This window comes from Culex pipiens, chromosome 2 (assembly GCF_016801865.2).
Source record: "Culex pipiens pallens isolate TS chromosome 2, TS_CPP_V2, whole genome shotgun sequence".
Taxonomy (NCBI): Eukaryota; Metazoa; Arthropoda; class Insecta; order Diptera; family Culicidae; genus Culex; species Culex pipiens.
Genome location: NC_068938.1, coordinates 127,498,146 through 127,519,307, shown reverse-complemented (window position 1 = coordinate 127,519,307; position 21,162 = coordinate 127,498,146). Strand labels below are relative to the sequence as shown.

The following is a 21,162-nucleotide window of genomic DNA, read 5'->3' as shown; positions in this document are numbered from 1 at the left end:
TGGACCACCCTAACACGGCGTATGTCACTAACCGGCTCCGTGGCTTAATGGTTACGGCTTCTGTCTCCCAAGCAGAAGGTTCAGGGATCAAATCCCGGTCGGTACCTTTGAAATTTGGAATCAGGAATTTGAATATGAATAAAAACTAAAATGAATCAGGTGGGATTCGAACTCACACCTTTGGATTGATGGTGGTCTGGGACGCTAAGCAGTCGGCCATCACTCTAGCAGTGAATTGATCCGTAGTGTTGAAACATGTTATCTCTTCTTCTCATATTATTAAATACGCGCTGATCTCTGATTTGCCTGAGGGGATTGGAAGTCTAAATATAGATCGAGTTTCCTTCAGATGCTTGCTTCTATGTTTAAGCGGGGCCGAACAATGCCCAGCGACCTCGGAATTGGACCGCAAGGAGCTCTGTCATTCTGAAATGGGTCGTTGGAAGCAGCGCTAGGGCTATCACCACCTAATACCCGGGACTGAGATAAGCTGTATCAGCATTCGGCATGTACAAAGTCTGATACAAATTATACTTTCCCATAATTTCGCTACCGGTTAGCGGGTATTGGATTGGACCACACACACACACACACACACACCCTTACACGGCGTATGTCACTAATGGCCAAATAAGAAAATATGGGTCTAATTAATTTGGCCAAAGAACCCTCAGATATAGCACGATCGGAGAACTTTTTTTCGAATCATGCTGTTTTCGTGGGAAATTCATGATTATTCATCCAGAAATCTTGGAAATCTTACTACTAAGTATAATGTTTTGCTACGCTACTGCTCCTCAATTTCTCTAACGTTCTTATTTCACTCGATTTCAGCTGGCTATCTTTGAGTGGACAATTGGTCATGTTGTCCACTTGCATCATCCTGGAGTCCAGAACCACTTCTTTGACCACGGAGCGTCATCCCACGTACCTTTTCCAAACAGAAAATGGAATTCGATAAAAAGAAAGATCCCTCGCAAACAAGTGCCGGACAGCTTTAAGAGGGACACAGTCTCCACAAGTGTGAGTGTATCTTTTCCGACGTGTCCAACCCGACTTGAACAGGTAGAAAAGTCCATTGCTTTCCACTCAATCAGCTCGAGCTGGCAACACTGACGCTCACCCAACCTGGTTAAGGGCTAAAGGTGTATAACGAATTGCGTGAACTGTTGTATCGTTCTCGTCCGGGGGACCAGGACCAGCCAGCACCCTTTTTGCCATAAGCCGGCAAATCTCGGCGCCCTGTCATGTGATATCGTCCTCACATGTTGGAATCGGCGCGGCAAAGAAATTAGGTTAATGGACCCCGGCAAAGCTCTCTCTTTTCGTTGCTACTCCTAGCCGTTTTGTGCATGAGTATCGGGGGAAGGCTTTAATAAGATAGAGTGGCCTACAAATTGGGTTTTGCCTGGGAAAAGGTGGGATTTTTGGAGGTTTCCTCTTTTTTTGAACAGTCAGTCGATACTTTTTAAAGTTTCCCGGAAAATATTTATGTTTGCCTTTAAATTTCAACCGAACAGCTTTCACAAAAAAAGCGAAAATTTATGTCTGGCACTTCCCTCCACATTGAACTCACAACACCAACTTTTAATTCATTATTATTGACTGGCTTTTTCCGACGTGAACTCCACCCTCCCTCGATCGCGATTTTCCCAGAATTTTCCCTGAATTTATGTTGCGTTTGATAAATGTTGTACTTTGCAATCAATGATTCTGGTTCCGGTTCCACTTTAACCTTCCGTTTCCTCTTTTTTCCTGCACGCGAATGCCGTCAGGCATAAAATTGTGCCCGCCAGATTTTTTTTTTTGTTCGTCCATTTTCACATGGGACTCGACAAACAAGGTGAAAGTGATTTCGTATGGGGGTGCGACTGCGGCCACGTGCACACACGTTGATGCACTTTTGGGACGACTGCTGCTCCGGGCCATGCCACATGGCGTTACGGTCAACGTTGTCTGACAGATTGGAGACGCGCGGGCAGAGTGGGGGAGGGGAAACATTTTAAAAGGGTCTAATTTTTCAAGGAAATATCATGATATATATCAACATATTTTGTTTCAATAAATAATTACAAAGTGTATTCAAATTTAAAATTTACTATAAAACATTTTCAAAAAATAGTTTCAAAAAGTCCAAAGACTCACCCTTTCAATTGATTGCAACATGTTTGGCTTTGGACTTACAATAATTTAACAGTTTATTTACACAATTTGATTAAAACGATTCGTGTACCTACAGCATGATTTTATTCGCCGTGCTGTTATGGCCAAAAAACGACGAACAAATCTGACTGGACGTTTCATCTGCTCTGGTTAATTTGTTTGCGAAATGGATCAATTTTGGCTTTTTAATTTATTTATGCTGTCCTTAGATGAAAGACGTCATAGATTTTTTGAAATACAGTGAAACCTCTTTTAACGCGGTGCGTTACGTTTTTCTAATTTGTTGATTTCTCTGGTACGACGCAACATTTTTGCAATCTTTTAAAAGCAATTTGTAGGTTTTGTTCAGATCTACAAAACGCTTTTTGAAGCTTTCAAAAATATTGTATGGTTTAAGAGAAATCTACGAAACAAAAAAAGTAACGCCACTGCGTAAAAAGAGGTTTCTCAGAGAAAAAAAAGGAAGTTTACTTTTTTGTCTAAGCAGTACATAAAATTAAAAATTTTGATTTTCAAAAATGATTCTAAACGCAGGGGAATGCATTTTAAATTGATTACCTACAACTGACTACACTTGAATTTCCTTTGAAATTGCCCCCTGATTTTTTGAGCCTAATTTGATGGGGGAGGGGGTGGAAGGAGGGGAGGGTTGACGAAAACTTTTCAAAATATTTGCACCAGCCTCATTTTAAAAAAATCAACACCAAAAATTTTCACAAAATACCTTTTTTTCGAGAATAATAAAATTTCATAATTTGCAATATGGATATCAAACGAAGTGATATTTGTTATGCATTTTCAAATTGTTAGAGTATTTTTTGGAAAATACTGAAAAAATCCAAAATACCGTAATTTTCGAAAACACTCAAATTTTGAAAAACTTGCAATATAGGCTAGCAAAATTTTGTATGCGTTTTCATTTTATTAGAGTTTGTTTGGATGAAAACTAAAATTTTCACAATATTTTGAAAATTTGAGCATTTTCAAAAAATACGACATGTTGTGAAAATTGTAGTAGCTTTCAAAAAAAAAAAAACTATTATAAAGTGAAAAATCAATAATGCTTATGAAAATTTGAGTAGATTCGAAAAATAAGATATTTTGTGAAAATTTCAGCGTTTTCAAAAAAAAAAAACTCTGAAAGTGCATAAAAATAACACTTCGTTTCATATCCATATTGCAAATTTTGAAAATTTGAGTATTTTCCAAAAATACGGTATTTTGTAATTTGTTTTTTAAAAATTTTCGGAAAAATACGGTATTTTGAGCATTCATATTTTGAAACTTCGGTCGTTGCAAATACTTTTTAATGTTTATGTCCCTCGACTCTGACCAAAATTGAGGGGGGGGGGGAACAAAAAAGTTAAAAAATGAAATTACAGGGCACGGTTTCAACATTTGAATGAAAAAATCACTAGTTTCCGGTGCTGTAGATCAGAATTTCATAAAAATTGAAAACATTTTTAAACGAACCAAAACATGCTAAATATGATAATCATTACAGAAAAATGCAGAAAAATTGTACACACTTTGTAAGGGCACTTGTATGAAACGCTTAAACACGCGACGTCCTAAAGAATATAGTTGAATTAAGTCGATTTTATATCATTCAACTACTCATCAGTTGTTAAGAGTTTCAAATTTGATTCGGAGCAACAAATCTGAGGGCTATTCTACTGGCGCTGCTCTCCTAGACATAGAAAAAGCATTTGACAGTGTTTGGCATAAAGGTTTGATTGCGAAATTGAAAAGGTTTAATTTTCCGATTTATATCGTGAAAATTATCCAAAATTATTTGACGGATCGTACTCTGCAGGTATGTTATCAGAACAGCAAATCTGATCAACTACCTGTACGTGCTGGCGTCCCTCAAGGAAGCATTTTGGGTCCAATTTTATACAATATTTTTACTTCTGACTTGCCTGATTTGTGCCCCCAGGATGTCAGAAATCACTTTTTGCTGATGATACAAGCATCTCCGCCAAAGGTAGAAGCCTTCGTGTCATCACAAGAAGATTACAAAAAAACTTGGATATTTTCAATTCTTATTTGAAAGAATGGAAAATTACTCCAAATGCTGCAAAAACTCAACTTATTATTTTCCCTCACAAACCAAGGGCTGATTTTCTTAAACCAAAAAGTCATCACATTATAAAGATGAATGAGGTAAATTTAAAGTGGGAGGATCAAGTGAAATATCTTGGACTTGCTTTTGACAAAAACCTTACTTACAAGGATCACATTGAAAGTATCCAGGTTAAATGTAACAAATATATTAAATGTTTGTATCCACTTATAAACAGGAATTATAGACTTTGTCTCAAGAATAAACTGTTAATTTATAAACAAATTTTCAGACCTGCCATGCTTTATGCTGTGCCGATCTGGTCAAGCTGTTGCTTAACCAGGAAGAAAAAACTTCAGAGGATTCAGAACAAGAACCAGTGAACTTCATCAATTAGCCGAAGTTGACACTTTGGATGTTATGTCCAATAAGATAATTGATGCATTTCGACAAAAATCAGCTGCATTGATCCGCTCTTTATATAGTTTATAAGTTAGTTTTAAGGTATCCCTTTTCCCTTTTGTACATGTAGGACCTCCTACATTTGAAATCACTGAATAGCGAAAGCTACAATATTTCATGAATAAATGAAAATTGCTAGTATTTAAAATTGAGGTGAAAAGTCATCGATTGTGATTGGACACTCAATAATATTTTTAACTGAATGAATGTACATGGAAGAGAAAATCTGAATAAATATAAATTAAAAAAAAAGTCGATTTTAGAAAGATTTAAAAAAAATGATTAATCGTCCATAATCGGCGTTAAGATTATCGTCGATAGAATTATCGAAATGACGATTACGTTAACGATAGAATATCGTTGTGTTAATTTGTTAATTTGTCAATTTGTTAATTTGTTAATTTGTTAATTTGTTAATTTGTTAATTTGTTAATTTGTTAATTTGTTAATTTGTTAATTTGTTAATTTGTTAATTTGTTAATTTGTTAATTTGTTAATTTGTTAATTTGTTAATTTGTTAATTTGTTAATTTGTTAATTTGTTAATTTGTTAATTTGTTAATTTGTTAATTTGTTAATTTGTTAATTTGTTAATTTGTTAATTTGTTAATTTGTTAATTTGTTAATTTGTTAATTTGTTAAATTTGTTAATTTGTTAATTTGTTAATTTGTTAATTTGTTAATTTGTTAATTTGTTAATTTGTTAATTTGTTAATTTGTTAATTTGTTAATTTGTTAATTTGTTAATTTGTTAATTTGTTAATTTGTTAATTTGTTAGTTTGTTAATTTGTTAATTTGTTAATTTGTTAATTTGTTAATTTGTTAATTTGTTAATTTGTTAATTTGTTTATTTGTTAATTTGTTTATTTGTTAATTTGTTTATTTGTTAATTTGTTAATTTAATGATTTCATAATTTTATGTTTGTTTCCAGTGTTTGGCTCATTCCAAACTTAGTTAAATAAATTGCGATAAATTTCAATAATTACTCCTCTTTTTCAACATCCATTCGCGATCATAATCTACTGACAAACTCGTCTCTACCTGCATTATCGTCGCATTCGCAAAAACTCAGTTTGCAAATTGGTTTATTATAGAGACAGCAGCAGCAGCAACAGCTAGGCAAAAACATTCCAGCCCAACTAACTCCGACTTTCCCAGGGCTTTTCCCGTGTCACCACCGCGCGCTATTAGACTTGGCTGCAGGAAATAATAAAACTTATCACAAATATTTATAGTTTGTCGCATAGAGAAAGCGGGCAGGAGTTAATAATAATAGTTTTCCACCCTGGAGGGCCCCCAAGTCTAGCCGGACTGGCCACGGGGCTTGCGACGGAAGTTTGTCCAAGTGCTCAAGCTTAAGGTAAGACGCAAGACAAACCCGGGTAAAGTTCCGACCAAGAAAAAGTATTAGTTGGTTGGGAGTGGAATCTTTATTATTACAGAACAACAGCTGGAGTTGGGTGAGGTGGGGGAGGGGGGGATATTGCGTTGGAGACGAGTCAAACTAAATTAATTGCGGATAAAAGTTGTTTCCCTCGCCATAAGCTGATAATAATTGCAGCAAGCTTGATAATCTTTTTTCTTCATCACGACTTTAATCGATTGATCAGCTTGGCTTTTCAAACATTAAATCTATAAATCGATTGCTTCAATTAACCTGGTTTTCGAAAACGAACTGAATGTTTGATGTTTGCTCCCTGATGTGGAATGTGGGCGAGTGAAAAGTTTCCCGGAAAATGCGGGGAAAACTTTCCCTCATGATGTATTGATAATAAAGTGAAAAATTCTGAATCGAGCTGTCGAACTTGTGGCACATATCCAGTCTCGACTCGTTGGTCATAACAGAGCGAAAACATCGAAGCTGATTGCATCAGCTCGGGAAAAGGTGAAACTTTTGCTGAACCGAGCACAAACGAGAGTGGATAAACTTACCTGCTGCTGGTGATAACTTCGTGACCACTCCCCATCGAATTTTCCACTGAAAATAGAAAAGAGAGAATGGGCGGAAATCAGTGGTTGGTTTTTAAGAAGGGGTGGGTGTTATTAGCTTGGAAAGGTTCATGAATTATTTTGAAGTTATTGTGAACTGTTGTTTTGACCATTGTTGTTTTGCTTTGTTTGTACCGTAAACTGGGGTCAATTGGGATACATGGGGCGAATTGGGACAGCAGTTTTAACCATGTTTGAGCACAATATTTTGATTTTTCTGGTTGGTTTCGGTTAGAACAGACTCAGGCCAACAAAATGTGTACATCCATTTCCAAATTTAAAAGCTTTAAGTGCTCTAAAAACTGCTGTCCCTATTCAGACTGTTGTCCCGATTCACCCCAGATTACGGTATTTTGATATATTCTAAAAGGTCATGACATCCAAACTCACTTGAACCTATCCTCCCTTCCGACATTGCAATTCTAATAAATGCAACCAATTCAAACCACATCCACCGAAATGCCATGAATCCGGAGTGAAATTGTTCCTAACACAAATGCAAATGGAGTTTTTCTCGCTTGAAAAAATCCCACTCTGACATTGCCTTTCATCGCAGCACGTGCCACCGTGGTATGCTAAGTGAAAGAAAAAGGACATTGCATTTGCACCAACACCACCAAACTGACTGGCAGCACTGCTAGCGAACTGGTGTATCTCAGGATAACGAACCGTCAGATTTGTGGCAATGTTAAGTCAAGGCTTCTCACCCGAGGCGCTGCTGCGACTAAGCTAGCAGCTCGTTTTATGCATTTCTTCCACTTCAAGTTGAATAGGGTAAAAGTTCTTGTCTTGAACTTATCAACAATTAACAATCTTCAAAATACAATTAACAATCAACAACAATTCAACAACTATTCATCAACTATTCAACAACTATTTAACAAATATTCAACAACTGTTCAACAACTATTCAACAACTATTCAACAACTATTCAACAACTATTCAACAAAAATTCAACAACAATTCAACAAAAATTCATCAACAACTCAACAACAATTCAACAACAATGCAACAACAATTCAACAACAATTCAACAACAATTCAACAACAATTCAACAACAATTCAACAACAATTCAACAACAATTCAACAACAATTCAACAACAATTCAACAACAATTCAACAACAATTCAACAACAATTCAACAACAATTCAACAACAATTCAACAACTCAACAACTCAACAACTCAACAACTCAACAACTCAACAAATCAAAAACCCAAGGACCAACCCAGCTCCTCCCACCCTAACATCCTCCGGCTCACATGGTGTTCAACACCGTAAAGCGGTTGTAGGCCGCCGTCGGCTGTCGGTTGCGGCGCCCCAGGATAATAAGCTCAGCGCACACAATGTTGCTACAATCGCGTCACCGTCGGTTGACGTGGTGCTACAAGTCCTTGTGCCCTTTTCATCCCTGGTGTCTTGTCGTTTGGTGCATATGTTGGCACCACCGTGCAACTTGACTTGGCTGGCCAAAAATTGCAACCACCAGAGGAAGAAAACCCTTGGAATTTGGTGCTAAGAATCCTTCCGCTAACTGGATGATCCCCTTGGATGGGGGCTTCCCCGCTTAAAACGAAGAGTGTAAGAGTGTAAATTCCAAGCCAGCTTTGCTGGCTGACACTGACAGCTTCGGGGAGATTTAACATCCTTCAACTTGCTGCTGCAAATGCAAATCCAATGAAAAAGAGTAGGGTTTGGGGGGAAGGAGTGCGTTTCCTGGGTGCACTGCTGCACGGGGTCGTGTTTGTAGATGATAAATCTATGTTTATTTCTGCTTAAATTGTGAGTGTTCCACCGAGACGAGATTTATGATGTGGGACAAATTTATGACAGTCTCGTTGGGTTGGATACTTTTATAATGTATATAATATTTTTCGTTTGCATTGTGTTTGGCTGGCTGGTGCCGACGTTTACGAGGGCGTCATTTGTCGTTGGTTAAGTATCACTGATGGCTGGGTGAGGGTTCTGGTGACCAGGCATTTAAGCTTTATAAACAGAAATTTATCGTTCCCTTGATGATTTTTTTCTAATATTTATAGACTAGTTTTTCCATTATTTTTCGATAAACATAGGAATTTTATTGGAAATATAATTCTAATCGTCTTAAAACTAAAAACTAAAAACTAAAAACTAAAAACTAAAAACTAAAAACTAAAAACTAAAAACTAAAAACTAAAAACTAAAAACTAAAAACTAAAAACTAAAAACTAAAAACTAAAAACTAAAAACTAAAAACTAAAAACTAAAAACTAAAAACTAAAAACTAAAAACTAAAAACTAAAAACTAAAAACTGAAAACTAAAAACTAAAAACTAAAAACTAAAAACTAAAAACTAAAAACTAAAAACTAAAAACTAAAAACTAAAAACTAAAAACTAAAAACTAAAAACTAAAAACTAAAAACTAAAAACTAAAAACTAAAAACTAAAAAACTAAAAACTAAAAACTAAAAACTAAAAACTAAAAACTAAAAACTAAAAACTAAAAACTAAAAACTAAAAACTAAAAACTAAAAACTAAAAACTAAAAACTAAAAACTAAAAACTAAAAACTAAAAACTAAAAACTAAAAACTAAAAACTAAAAACTAAAAACTAAAAACTAAAAACTAAAAACTAAAAACTAAAAACTAAAAAACTAAAAACTAAAAACTAAAAACTAAAAACTAAAAACTAAAAACTAAAAACTAAAAACTAAAAACTAAAAACTAAAAACTAAAAACTAAAAACTAAAAACTAAAAACTAAAAACTAAAAACTAAAAACTAAAAACTAAAAACTAAAAACTAAAAACTAAAAACTAAAAACTAAAAACTAAAAACTAAAAACTAAAAACTAAAAACTAAAAACTAAAAACTAAAAACTAAAAACTAAAAACTAAAAACTAAAAACTAAAAACTAAAAACTAAAAACTAAAAACTAAAAACTAAAAACTAAAAACTAAAAACTAAAAACTAAAAACTAAAAACTAAAAACTAAAAACTTAAAAACTAAAAACTAAAAACTAAAAACTAAAAACATAAAACATAAAACATAAAACATAAAACATAAAACATAAAACATAAAACATAAAACATAAAACATAAAACATAAAACATAAAACATAAAACATAAAACATAAAACATAAAACATAAAACATAAAACATAAAACATAAAACATAAAACATAAAACATAAAACATAAAACATAAAACATAAAACATAAAAAATAAAACATAAAACATAAAACATAAAACATAAAACATAAAACATAAAACATAAAACATAAAACATAAAACATAAAACATAAAACATAAAACATAAAACATAAAACATAAAACATAAAACATAAAACATAAAACATAAAACATAAAACATAAAACATAAAACATAAAACATAAAACATAAAACATAAAACATAAAACATAAAACATAAAACATAAAACATAAAACATAAAACATAAAACATAAAACATAAAACATAAAACATAAAACATAAAACATAAAACATAAAACATAAAACATAAAACATAAAACATAAAACATAAAACATAAAACATAAAACATAAAACATAAAACATAAAACATAAAACATAAAACATAAAACATAAAACATAAAACATCTGAGTAATTCTCTGCCAACTCACACAGCAGTTGCCCTGACCCCTCTTCGATTTGCGTGAAACTTTGTCCTAAGGGGTAACTTTTGTCCCTGATCACCAATCCGAGGTCCGTTATTCGATACCTCATGACGGAGGGGCGGTACGACCCCTTCAATTTTTGAAGATGCGAAAAAGAGGTGTTTTTCAATAATTTGCAGCCTGAAACGGAGATGAGATAGAAATTTGGTGCCATAGGGACTTTTATGTAAAATAAGACGCCCGATTTGATGGCGTACTCAGAATTCCGAAAAATGTATTTTTCATCGAAAAAATCACAATTTTTTTTAAAAGCTCTGCCATTTCCCGTTTCTCCATGTCTGTCGCGGGTGACAATGAACGGCCATGATCAACGACGACCAACTTTTTCAAAACTTTTTTTTTCGTAAAACCGCGATAACTCGTGATGTTTATAAGCAAACCCCTTATGTTTATATATCAATTTTTTTGTAATTATCTGCTCTACAACTTCGTAAAACATTGTTTCACTCTAAAAAATAACCCTGCAAATTTAGAAAAAAAACACGAAATTTTAAAATGAAAAAAAAGATCTAAATGAAAAAATTACTTTTCTTGGTCAATGTAGATTCGAAAATTACAATAAATTTCCCATAAAATTATATGTTCTAAAAATGTTTACAGTCGAGTAACGGAAAATGGCAGAGCTTTTACCTTTTTTTTTTGTGTTTTTTCGATGCAAAATACGTTGTTTCGGAATTCTGCGTGGCGTACCAAATCGAGCGTTCAATTTTACATAAAAGTCCCTTTGACACCAAATTTCAATTTGAGGCTGCAAATGATTGAAAAATACCTCTTTTTTCGCATGTTAAAAAATGGAAGGGGTCGTACTGGCCCTCCGTCACGAGATATCAAAAAACGGACCTCGGATTCGTGATCAGGACCAAAAGTCACCCCTTAGGACAAAGTTTCACGAAAATCGAAAATCCAGACAAATATCTTCGGGCTGAAGGGATATCTTTAGTTGCTTGGAGTTGGATAAGTACGACGAGAGCTGAAAAATCATGTTTTGCAACCATTCTATCGCAATTATTTCGAATATAATTTTTAGTGGAATAATTGTATTTCATGTATTATGATAGCGTCCATGTGTAAAGTTAATTCATCAGCTTTTTGGCCCAGTAATCTGTGGTCAATGGTATATTTGCTAGCCACAAGTTTGTAATGCCTTCGACGATGTTGCGAAAAGTTAAACTTTTCAGAATTGAGAATTTGCGTTTGACGACGTTGTGAAAAGTTGAACTTTTGGCAACTCAAATGAGCATATCAAATAATCAAAGTGCTGAATTGATCATTTTAGCATTAATTTGAGTGCTGAATAATTCAACTTTTCAGAACTTGTATCGAAAACAGTCTTTGGAAAATAAAAACTTTGGATATCCTTTATGTTTTGGATTATTTTAAAATATGTTGCAATTTTAAACAGTTATGTTGATCTCAGACAATACAATTCCCCTTGATTTGATTGTTTGCTTCATGTTGTCTTTGTATTGAGGCTTATTAAAAAAATGTAGAGATTTTAAACGAATAAAAACAAAAAATATTCAAATGATCTCTTATTATTCCTAAGACAACACTACCGACATCAGAATATCAAGAAAGTTTTGTTTATTTCTGTCACGCTTTCAATCTCCAAATTGACTTTTTCCATTATTCTATGCGTATTGTAATTTCTTGCTCTGCAATCCCCCTTTTTCACTAAGGACAATACCATTTCCGTCTCCCGTTTTTAGGCTAAATGAAAGCAGCCGACCATTGATTTGCACCCTCTCTCGTTCACGCTGTATTTTCCCGGCGTTTTGTTAATTTATGATTGTGCTCATAATTTAAAAGACTAATATTTGCACAAAAAATCAGAATCGCTATTTTCGGCACACGACGGCATCAACAAACCAAGCAACCAACCAACCGGCATGGAACTCATAATAGACCACCTCAAAAATGCTCTCCTGGAACATCCTTTTTTCCACCCTCAACAGTGGAGAGGAGGAAAAGTGCTTCGCCTCGATGCCCCCGGATTCACTCGAAAGTAGAAGCTGCTCAACCCTTGGCAAAAGACCGATGCACTCCCCCTTAAAAGGCAAGGTGCAACGTGTGGTGGGACGAGGAGCGGAACTCTGATTGTTAATAATTCAAGCAGAACCATTGTGAATGTGGATTTTTCCGAGGGTGATTGTTCCGAATGCGGAGTCGCTCGCGTGCCAAGTCAGGAAGCTGCGCGAATCATCCCAATTGTCAGAAAGCGGGGGGAAAATTGGAGGGAAATTTTCGTGTTCGTCAACAATTTTCACAAAGCGATCTTGTTTCTTCTTTTTTCCGAGGGAGGGATGAAATGAGCGAAATTAGTGTGAGCGAGGCAAGCAAATTATGTTTTAATTTTTGGCTTTTTTCCTATTCATTTGAGTTTTTCCACAACCAGAAGACAATGACACAGTCCCAGGAGGGGAGAGGAAAAACGCTGCGGGAGCTAATTGAAATAACCAAAATTTTCGGGGCTCCGATTCGGGTTCGGGTGCAGATAATTTAATAAATTGTGACCGACTGGTTCTCATATTTTGAAAGTGCCGCAGGCCAAATCGGAACCAACCGGAGAACATGGGAAGAATGTTGATTGCCAATTCTGACGGGGGCAGATGTCGTGGCAGTTGACTGTCTAACTGAGTTGAGACAACATCATGTTTCGAATTTTGCCAACAATATGCTGCTGCGGTCTCCGAAAGAATTGTTTTAAGGTTGGTTATGAAACATATATCATCTTGTTATATATTTTAAAAAGGAATTTTCGTTGAATCAAAACGATTGAAACTCCATTTTTAAAGTCTTCCACCCTACGAACAGTTATGAGTATTTAATTATTATTTTTAAATGTATTGGAGACAGATTTCGAACACTCAGAACGATGTCTGAATCCTTTCAATAGAGCCCAATTTTTAGCCGAACTGCCACGATATATTTGTTTTAATTCTCCATAAAGAGTTCGTGAGGAAAATATCAATTAAAGGCGAACGCAATTACCGCAAACAACATTCCAAAACGGGCGTTGCTCCAATCTTCACTGTTTACGTAAAGGATTATTCCAGATCCAAATTCAGCAACCAAAATATAAAATATATATATGTACTATAAGAAACCGTACTCCTAAATTTCATATACGCTACATTTATTCGTTTAACTTGCTAGAACTACTAGAACTTTCGGAGAATTGAGAACATTTTTTTCAAGTTCACTTTTTTGGTTATTTGCACACTTTCAACATTTCAGGCTTTATCATAGTTGCTACAACCGCTATAAAACCTATCAGCCAAAAACAACATTAAAACCACGTAGTCGTAACAACATTTCATACGTCAAACAGGTTTTATTGTGGATTTATAGGACAAACAGGTTTTATTGTGGCAAAAAATAAGTCTTCGTCTTGACAAATGATATAATGGAGATGGTTGTCAAAAATGACGACGATGAAATGATAGGTATTGGAGGTAATTAAAATATTTTCAAAGCTTATTCCTTGCAAATTGTGGCTCAAATTCAGCTGCGGTTGAAAATTTATCGATAAATGTGGGGGAGGTGAAGTCATGAAAATCAACTCGCTTCATCTAAAAGCTTTTTTTGCAATCACAGTTGTAAATATTTTTTTTAAATGTTTTTTTTTTTTTTGCAAAACATAAATTCATCATAAATGTGTGTTTTATCAAATTTTCATCAAATTTATGCTTTTTCTATTTTTTCTGCCAAGATGGCCGTCAATCTCATTCTATCAGACCACGTGTTCAGCGCCATATTTAAGTATTGCTATTTGGCTGCGTTAAATGCTCTTTTAGGAGCTTATTGTTTTAAGTGAGCCTTTTGCATACCTAATGGAACTTGACAGCTTCCACATCCTTGGTTTTAAAGAAGCAAGCGATAAAACCGCTTGGCATGGCATTGCCAATTAATGTTTTAAAGTCTCTCCTAAAACTTTCATAAAACTAGTTAAAACCAGTTGGCTTTTATTTTCACCAAGCTTTATGTCCGAAGCATAAAACCTTGTTAGTGCCTATTAATTAGCTTTTGCTTGCTGGTTGCGGTGAGTGCCGAAATAAAGCTAGAAAGCAATCAAGATGCTGCCATAAAACCTCAATAAAACAAGGTGGTGGTTGTTGGTTTAAAAATGTTACTTGGGGTAGTTTTTCTGTTAAATTTTACACTTTTCAAATGTTGAATAAAGTTTGTTACCCTTTGGCCAATGTTTACTGATTTTATTCAGTATTCGAAAAAAGAAATATATATTTAATTGGAAGTGGGCTATGTATTCAGAAACTTTAAAATATCAATGGAAACACAAATGCAGCCTACTGAAAATGGGTTTAAATATATTTTCCTGCTTAGGCGTTATCCATAAAGTACGTCACGCTCTAGGGGGGATGGGGGTTGTCGCAAGCGTGACAAAGTGTGACAAGGGGGGAGGGTCCGTGAGATCGTGTCGTAACACTAGACTTTTTCTGAATACTGAAAATTCAGTCTTAAAATATATTTAAAAATGTTTAATGTTAAATGTTAACTTTACTCATAATTGAAATACGATATAAGGCTTTTAGAAACAGAGTTTTTGATAATATATTTAACATGCTTGAATCATCATATTTTGAGAAAAAAAAATCCAAACCCAGCCTGTGAAAATAAAGACTCCGACCCCCCCTTGAAAAGTCACATTTTGTCGGACCCCGCTCCCCCCATCTTGATTTTTGGTACAATCTGGATTAATTTTTTTTTTAAATTTAACAGACAAACTACCCCAAGTAACATTTTTAAACCAACTAGCTACCACCTTGTTTTATTGAGGTTTTATGGCAGCATCTTGATACTAGCTTTATTTCAGCATTCACCGCAACCAGCAAGCAACAGCTAATTAGTAGATTCTAACGAGGTTTTATGCCTCGAACATAAAACCTGGTGGAAATAAAAGCCAACCGGTTTTAACTAGTTTTATGAAAGTTTTAGGAGAGACTTTAAAACTTTTATTGGCAATACCATGCCAAGCGGTTTTATCGCTTGCTTCTTTAAAACCAAGGGTGTTGAAGCTGTCAAAGTGTGACATAGGGGGGAACGTGACAAAGTGTGACATAGGGGGGAGGAGGGTTGATTTTGGCCGATTTTAGCGTGACATACTTTATGGATGACGCCTTAGATGATTAGTTTTTGCAAGTTTGGTCTTATTTTGAAATCATTAGTTAAGAGCAAGTTTAGAGTAAAAAATGAGAAATGAGATTTAAAAAAAAATGTATTCAAGGGTCTCAAAGGCCAATATTTTTTAAACAAGTTTCGAAATTTTAATGGAAATAAAACTTTAACCAACTAAAAACAATCTAGAATGTATCTTTTTGGCCTGCTTTGAAAATATTTGTAATTTCTGTTAAAATCCGGTGTACAACACCGCAAAAGGTTGTTTTCCGCAAAAAAAAGTTTGGTCATTACCAAGTCATTACTAAGATGTTATAAAAACTAAATATTGCGAAACGACTGGACTGGCATTGAAACCATGGCATACCTTTTTTTTAGAATTTCGTATTTCTTTGCCCCCCTCAATTTTATACTAAAGGAAAATATAGTTAAGAAGCTTAATATATTTGTGAATGGCCATGACATAAAAACTTTTGATTTACACGTAATTGTAGCTTCTTCAAATTAGCCCATACTTGGCATCGTCCTTTTCCTCCCAAAAAACTGTTAGTTTTAATACGCAACGCAAAAACCCTCGTTATAATCTAGGCCACCGCACAAACACCTCACACAACAAATCCAAACTTTTCCCATCGCTCGCTTGGACGAGCAGCCTGCAATCTAGCTTGAGCCCAGCAGCATATCTTTATAGTCTATCGGAAAGCATAAATTTCACTGCTTTACGCGGTCGAGCTGGCCGAGCCAAACTAAATTGGGGAAAAACTTCTGCTCGACTGCACCGCCCTCGCCTCCCCCGAGGGGAGTAGTTTCCCAGACCGTATTTTGGAAAGAAGGCGGAAATTAGCTGCTACTGTTTTCGGGCTGAACCTGCTGAAAACTTACCGCGAGGAAAGGAGCGGAGAATGGAATTGGGGTTTGGCTCGGCAAACATAATTAGATCAAATGCCACAAGTTTAGCGAGGTTTACGATTTTTTTCTGCACCCATCACTTTCAACCAACTTTGAGTGGAGATTTTCCAGCAAACACACGTGTCTTTACAAGAGTGAAAAAACAACGAGAAAAAAAAGATTGAAGTGATGAGTGGATGTAAAAGTTTCCTTTTGTTGGGGCCAAAGATTTACAAGCTTTTTACGAATTTAAAGGGAGAGGGGCAAAAGCTCGAACATGCCCGCAAACATCTGGTCTTGAGCTGACGTTGACGATTTTGGGGTGGTTTTGGAAAATCCTGCCAGAATACATCAAAGTGAGGGTTGGGAAAGGGGAGACGGTAACACAGTAAGCAGGGCTCAAGAGTTGCCAGTAGTTGTTGGTGTTGGTGTTTCCCCCCCACAACCCCGATATGTGGCAAGAAGGAAAACTTTTTCTATCAAAACTTACCACAAAAAGGAAGCCGGAGCCGTGTGGGAAAATGTGTTAATGTGAAAAGTAGCTGGCAAAAAGTATGTGTGTCATGTGTTGGAAAAGTATGTTACAAGGGAAAAAAAGAATTTTAAAAATGCATGCGCTTATCAACGGTGGCAGATTGATTCCTGGCGTTGATTATGCCGGCTTGAATGGCTGTTGTTGTTGTTGTTGATGGAGTTTGCATAATTCATGAAAGGGTCAACGTAAGACGCGAGAGGCATTTCATTTTTGAGGGAAAACTTTCCTGTTCGATTGGATTTACACAACTTTTTTTTGTGAGTGCGTACCATTTCAGTTTCATCCAAAGTTTAAGAATTGAATATTATAAGACCCCATTTGGTCTAAACACCAAAAAAAGGAAATAAGAAAAAAAATCTTATCTATTTTGGTCGTTAACTTTATTCTATTCCATGGGCAAAGTTTACTGACTTAGCCAAACATGAGGCTAACCGGTTAATATTTAGGGGTCGCAGATGTGCATACTTGACATGGTTTCCACAGAACCTGTTTTGGAACAATTTATAAATCTTTGAATTTTTCAATACATTTCATCATTTTTGGCATAAAAACTAAAACTAAAAATTGGCATAGATAGATAGTTTCTGCGTTAAGTTTTTTATATTTAGTTTTGTAGAAGTCATGACCAAGCTTGACTATCCCTGAAAATACCACCTAATTTGGACGGTTTTAAATTTCAGAATTGACATTACAATTATAAAACTCATTTAATTTCTGTAAACTACTATCCGATTGTAAATTTTATTTTACATAAAAAATGGAATGATAAATGTTTTTGTAAAATCATACATTTTTTTTAATCAAAACACTGCCCAATCAGTTTTTTACCAGATAAAAGTCAATATTTTTTGTTTTTACCATCTTTTGCTATTGCTTTAAGATGGAATTTTCGGTCATCAACATAATATCCTGTAATTACATTTTCAATAATGGTTATTTTGCATAGTCATTTTTTTTTTTGCCAATGCAATTTTCGACTCTGAACAAAGTCAAAGGGTTGCACTAATAAAAATTTAATAATTTAAATAGCAAACTATGCTTTCAACAAATGATTGAAAAACGTGTTTTAAAAAGGATTATACATATCTAAGTATCTACGAAAAAAAATCGCTGGAAATAAACTTTTTGCGGTTCTTGGAAATTACAGTAAAAAAAAACAAAATATTTTTAAACAAGCTCAAACATGCTCATGCTGAATTTGATTGACAACCAGGAAAATGCATTTCAAATTGTTTTCAGTTGCTAAAACATTTATTCCCATGACAACTTTTAAGTTTTTATAGAAAAAATGTTTTTTTTTTTATTATTTTTGGGCCGATTTCCGAGGCGACAGAAACCTTGAAAATTATTTGCAACAGCCTCATGCAATCATTTTTTTTTAATCGAGTATTACCTTTTTTCTTAAAGTCATAGTCAATACCAGCAACGTTGATGAAGATACCAAGGAAAAAGTGATTTGTTCTCAACATTCAGGTTTTTGAATTTTTTTGATGTGCTTTTTTGGATGGACAAACTAATTACAGTCCAGACTCAATTATCCGAAGGCCTCGGAAATATCTCACTTCAGATAATAGAACCACAAAAAAAAATTTCGTTGTCTAATTTTTGATTGTAGAGCTTAAGTTTGTCCCCTAAACTACGCAAAAGTGATTTTAAATTTTTAAATTCAGGATGGCGGCCAAAGTGACGAAATATTGAAAACAAACATTTTAATATTTAATAGGCAATCAACTATTCAAGTTTGAATAAAATGTGGTCGTAGAACTCGAATTTGATGTTTAAAACAAGAAAAAGAAAAAAAAGGATTTTTCGTGATTCGATTATTCGAAGTCCCATACCACTATGGGCCATCTCCATACAAACAGGCGGCCAAATTATTTTTTTTGCTTTTTAAATGTTTTTTCATTTAAATTAGGGTAATTGTATGGTATTGAAATGATATCAACCATTTTTATGACTTTTCAGGTTTTTCAATAGTTGATTGTTTATAATAAATAGTCTTTTCATACATTTGCAAGTGCAACAGAATTGCGTATATATTGTATTGCAAGTTTTTATTATTAAATTATGGATAAGCTAATACATCCCCACTTTAAGGACACAACCCCTCCCTCCTCTTTCATTCAGCCCCCCCCCTCCTCTCCTCCCCTCCAACAAAATTTTGTTATGCGTAATAAATTCTTTTTTAGTCAAATATTTATTATTTACTGCTGTGTGTTTCTTTTTGTAAGTCCATGCCATATAACATGAGACCAGCCCCCCCCCCCCTTACGGGCATAAATTGCGAAAATTTTAATTGTTAAATCAAATAACAGAAAATTAATTTTATTCAAAATATTAATAATGAAGTAAAACGATAAAATACAAAATATATTCTAACTAATCCTAATGTTCTTGTTCATGAAAATTCATTTGATTATAGAGTTTCTGACGGCTTCAGGATATGTTAAAGGTACTTTTTATGATGTTTTGTACTAACCAACATAGAACTTAAATGTGGATCAGTTTCATGGATTGATCGCAGAAATTCATCATGCTAAGTCAATATTTTGCTGAATACTTTTTTCGGTATCAAACTGAGATTCTCCTGTTTCGCTTGAGAAACTTCGGTAGGAATACCTTATTTTGACTAAGGTACTCAATTTTAAATGTAGGCAACAGAAAATTCCAATAAAGTAATTTCGAACTTCTTGAAACCAGGTATTGATTTTTAAAGCGACGATGCCCACGAAGTAGGTAGCAAAGCAAGTGAAATAAACGGGCGCATATGTAGATTGCAGAAAATTTTGATAAAACGTAAATGTTCAAAATGGCATATCTCCAAAAACGCAAAAAATTGCAGGCTGGAAATTTCAGCAATGTTAGACTATGATCCAATCTTTCAAGTGATCTTAGTTTCATGTTTAGCATCGGTTAGCAAAAAAAAGTACTCGATTAACAAACACAAAAAAATAAGTTTTGTCAAAAAAATGCTTCAGTTATTCGATGAAAACTTCAGTTTTTGGTTTGGAAACAACATTTTATCTATTAATAGTTTCAAAGCTTATCTCATTACCTTTCCAACGATGTATAATTGTCCTAATAAAATATTTGAAATGGCTGAGCCATGTTAAAATTAAACAATCAGCCTTTTTTACGAAAAACGCTAGTTTTTTACTCCATTTTTTGAATTTCAGCTTGCGTATCTCCGTAATGAACAAACTTAGAACTTTGAAAATTTGGATTTTTCTTAGTTAGAATGTTTACTTTCGAGAAAAAAATACCAAAAAATATTTGGAGAATGTAACTTTTTTGAAACTTGGCCACCCAATGTACCATAGTGCATACAAACCTTCGGATAATCGAACTTCAGATAATCGAAACTTCGGATAATCGAGTCTGGACTGTATTAAAAAGGGTTCTTGGTTATTGAATAAATACTTTTTAGGAATAACATAAGATAAAATAACATACCGTCAGTGGGGGTGACATTGGGTCTGGGGGGTTGAGATTGGGTCAAAGTGATTTTTTACGGATTTTACCATTTCTCAGGTTCTTCTCAATGAAGCTGGATTCTGTTAAAAGGGTTCTGTAGGGGGCATATTAAGATGACTTCGTTGAAAAAATCTCGTTCCTAGAACAAATCCTGTTTTTTTGGCAGCTGTCTAAAGTTGAGGTACGTTTTTGGCCAAAAATTACTTCTCGAAAAATCATTTTTCTAATAATTTTGATGGAATTGCTCGAAAACTACCCAAATGTTTGAAAATCTCCACTTCAAACATTGTAGCATGTCAATACGATTCCCTCAAACAAGAAAAAACTGTTGAATGACTTGTTTTTACCATATCGTTGTATTTGAGCATCATTTTAGTTTCATTTGACCCAATGTCACCCCCTCTAAGGGGTGAGATTGGGTCAATTTTAAAACTATTGGCATTTAAGTAACAATCCACCATATTTTGAAAAAAAAAAATAGTTAACTATCTAAGAACAAATCGACTCATAGTCACCCCCACTGACGGTACTAAAAGAGAGAATTTTGAACAATATTAAACAAACTAGTGGATTTGACAGTTCAAAAAAAAACATTTTTTATTCTGTTGCATGTCTTTTACAAGCAAAAAAAAAACCGTTAATTAATGATTAATTTTGATCCAATATTTTCGTTAGATAATTGTTTATATTTTCAAATGAAACCCAGTTCGAAGGGGTGAGATTTGGTCAATTTCAATTGATTGTCATTTGGGAAGACAGAGTTTTTATA

At 34.2% G+C, this 21,162-nt stretch overlaps 1 protein-coding gene across 1 annotated transcript in view; it reads right to left on the bottom strand.

Moving 5' to 3' along the window:
* Positions 1–21,162, bottom strand: part of LOC120412525 (uncharacterized) — a 788,684-nt gene that overhangs the window by 594,790 nt on the left and 172,732 nt on the right. Inside the window, exon 3 of the mRNA XM_039573021.2 lies at positions 6,624–6,669. Coding sequence (XP_039428955.1) covers positions 6,624–6,669 — 46 coding nt within the window. The remainder of the gene's footprint in view (positions 1–6,623; positions 6,670–21,162) is intronic.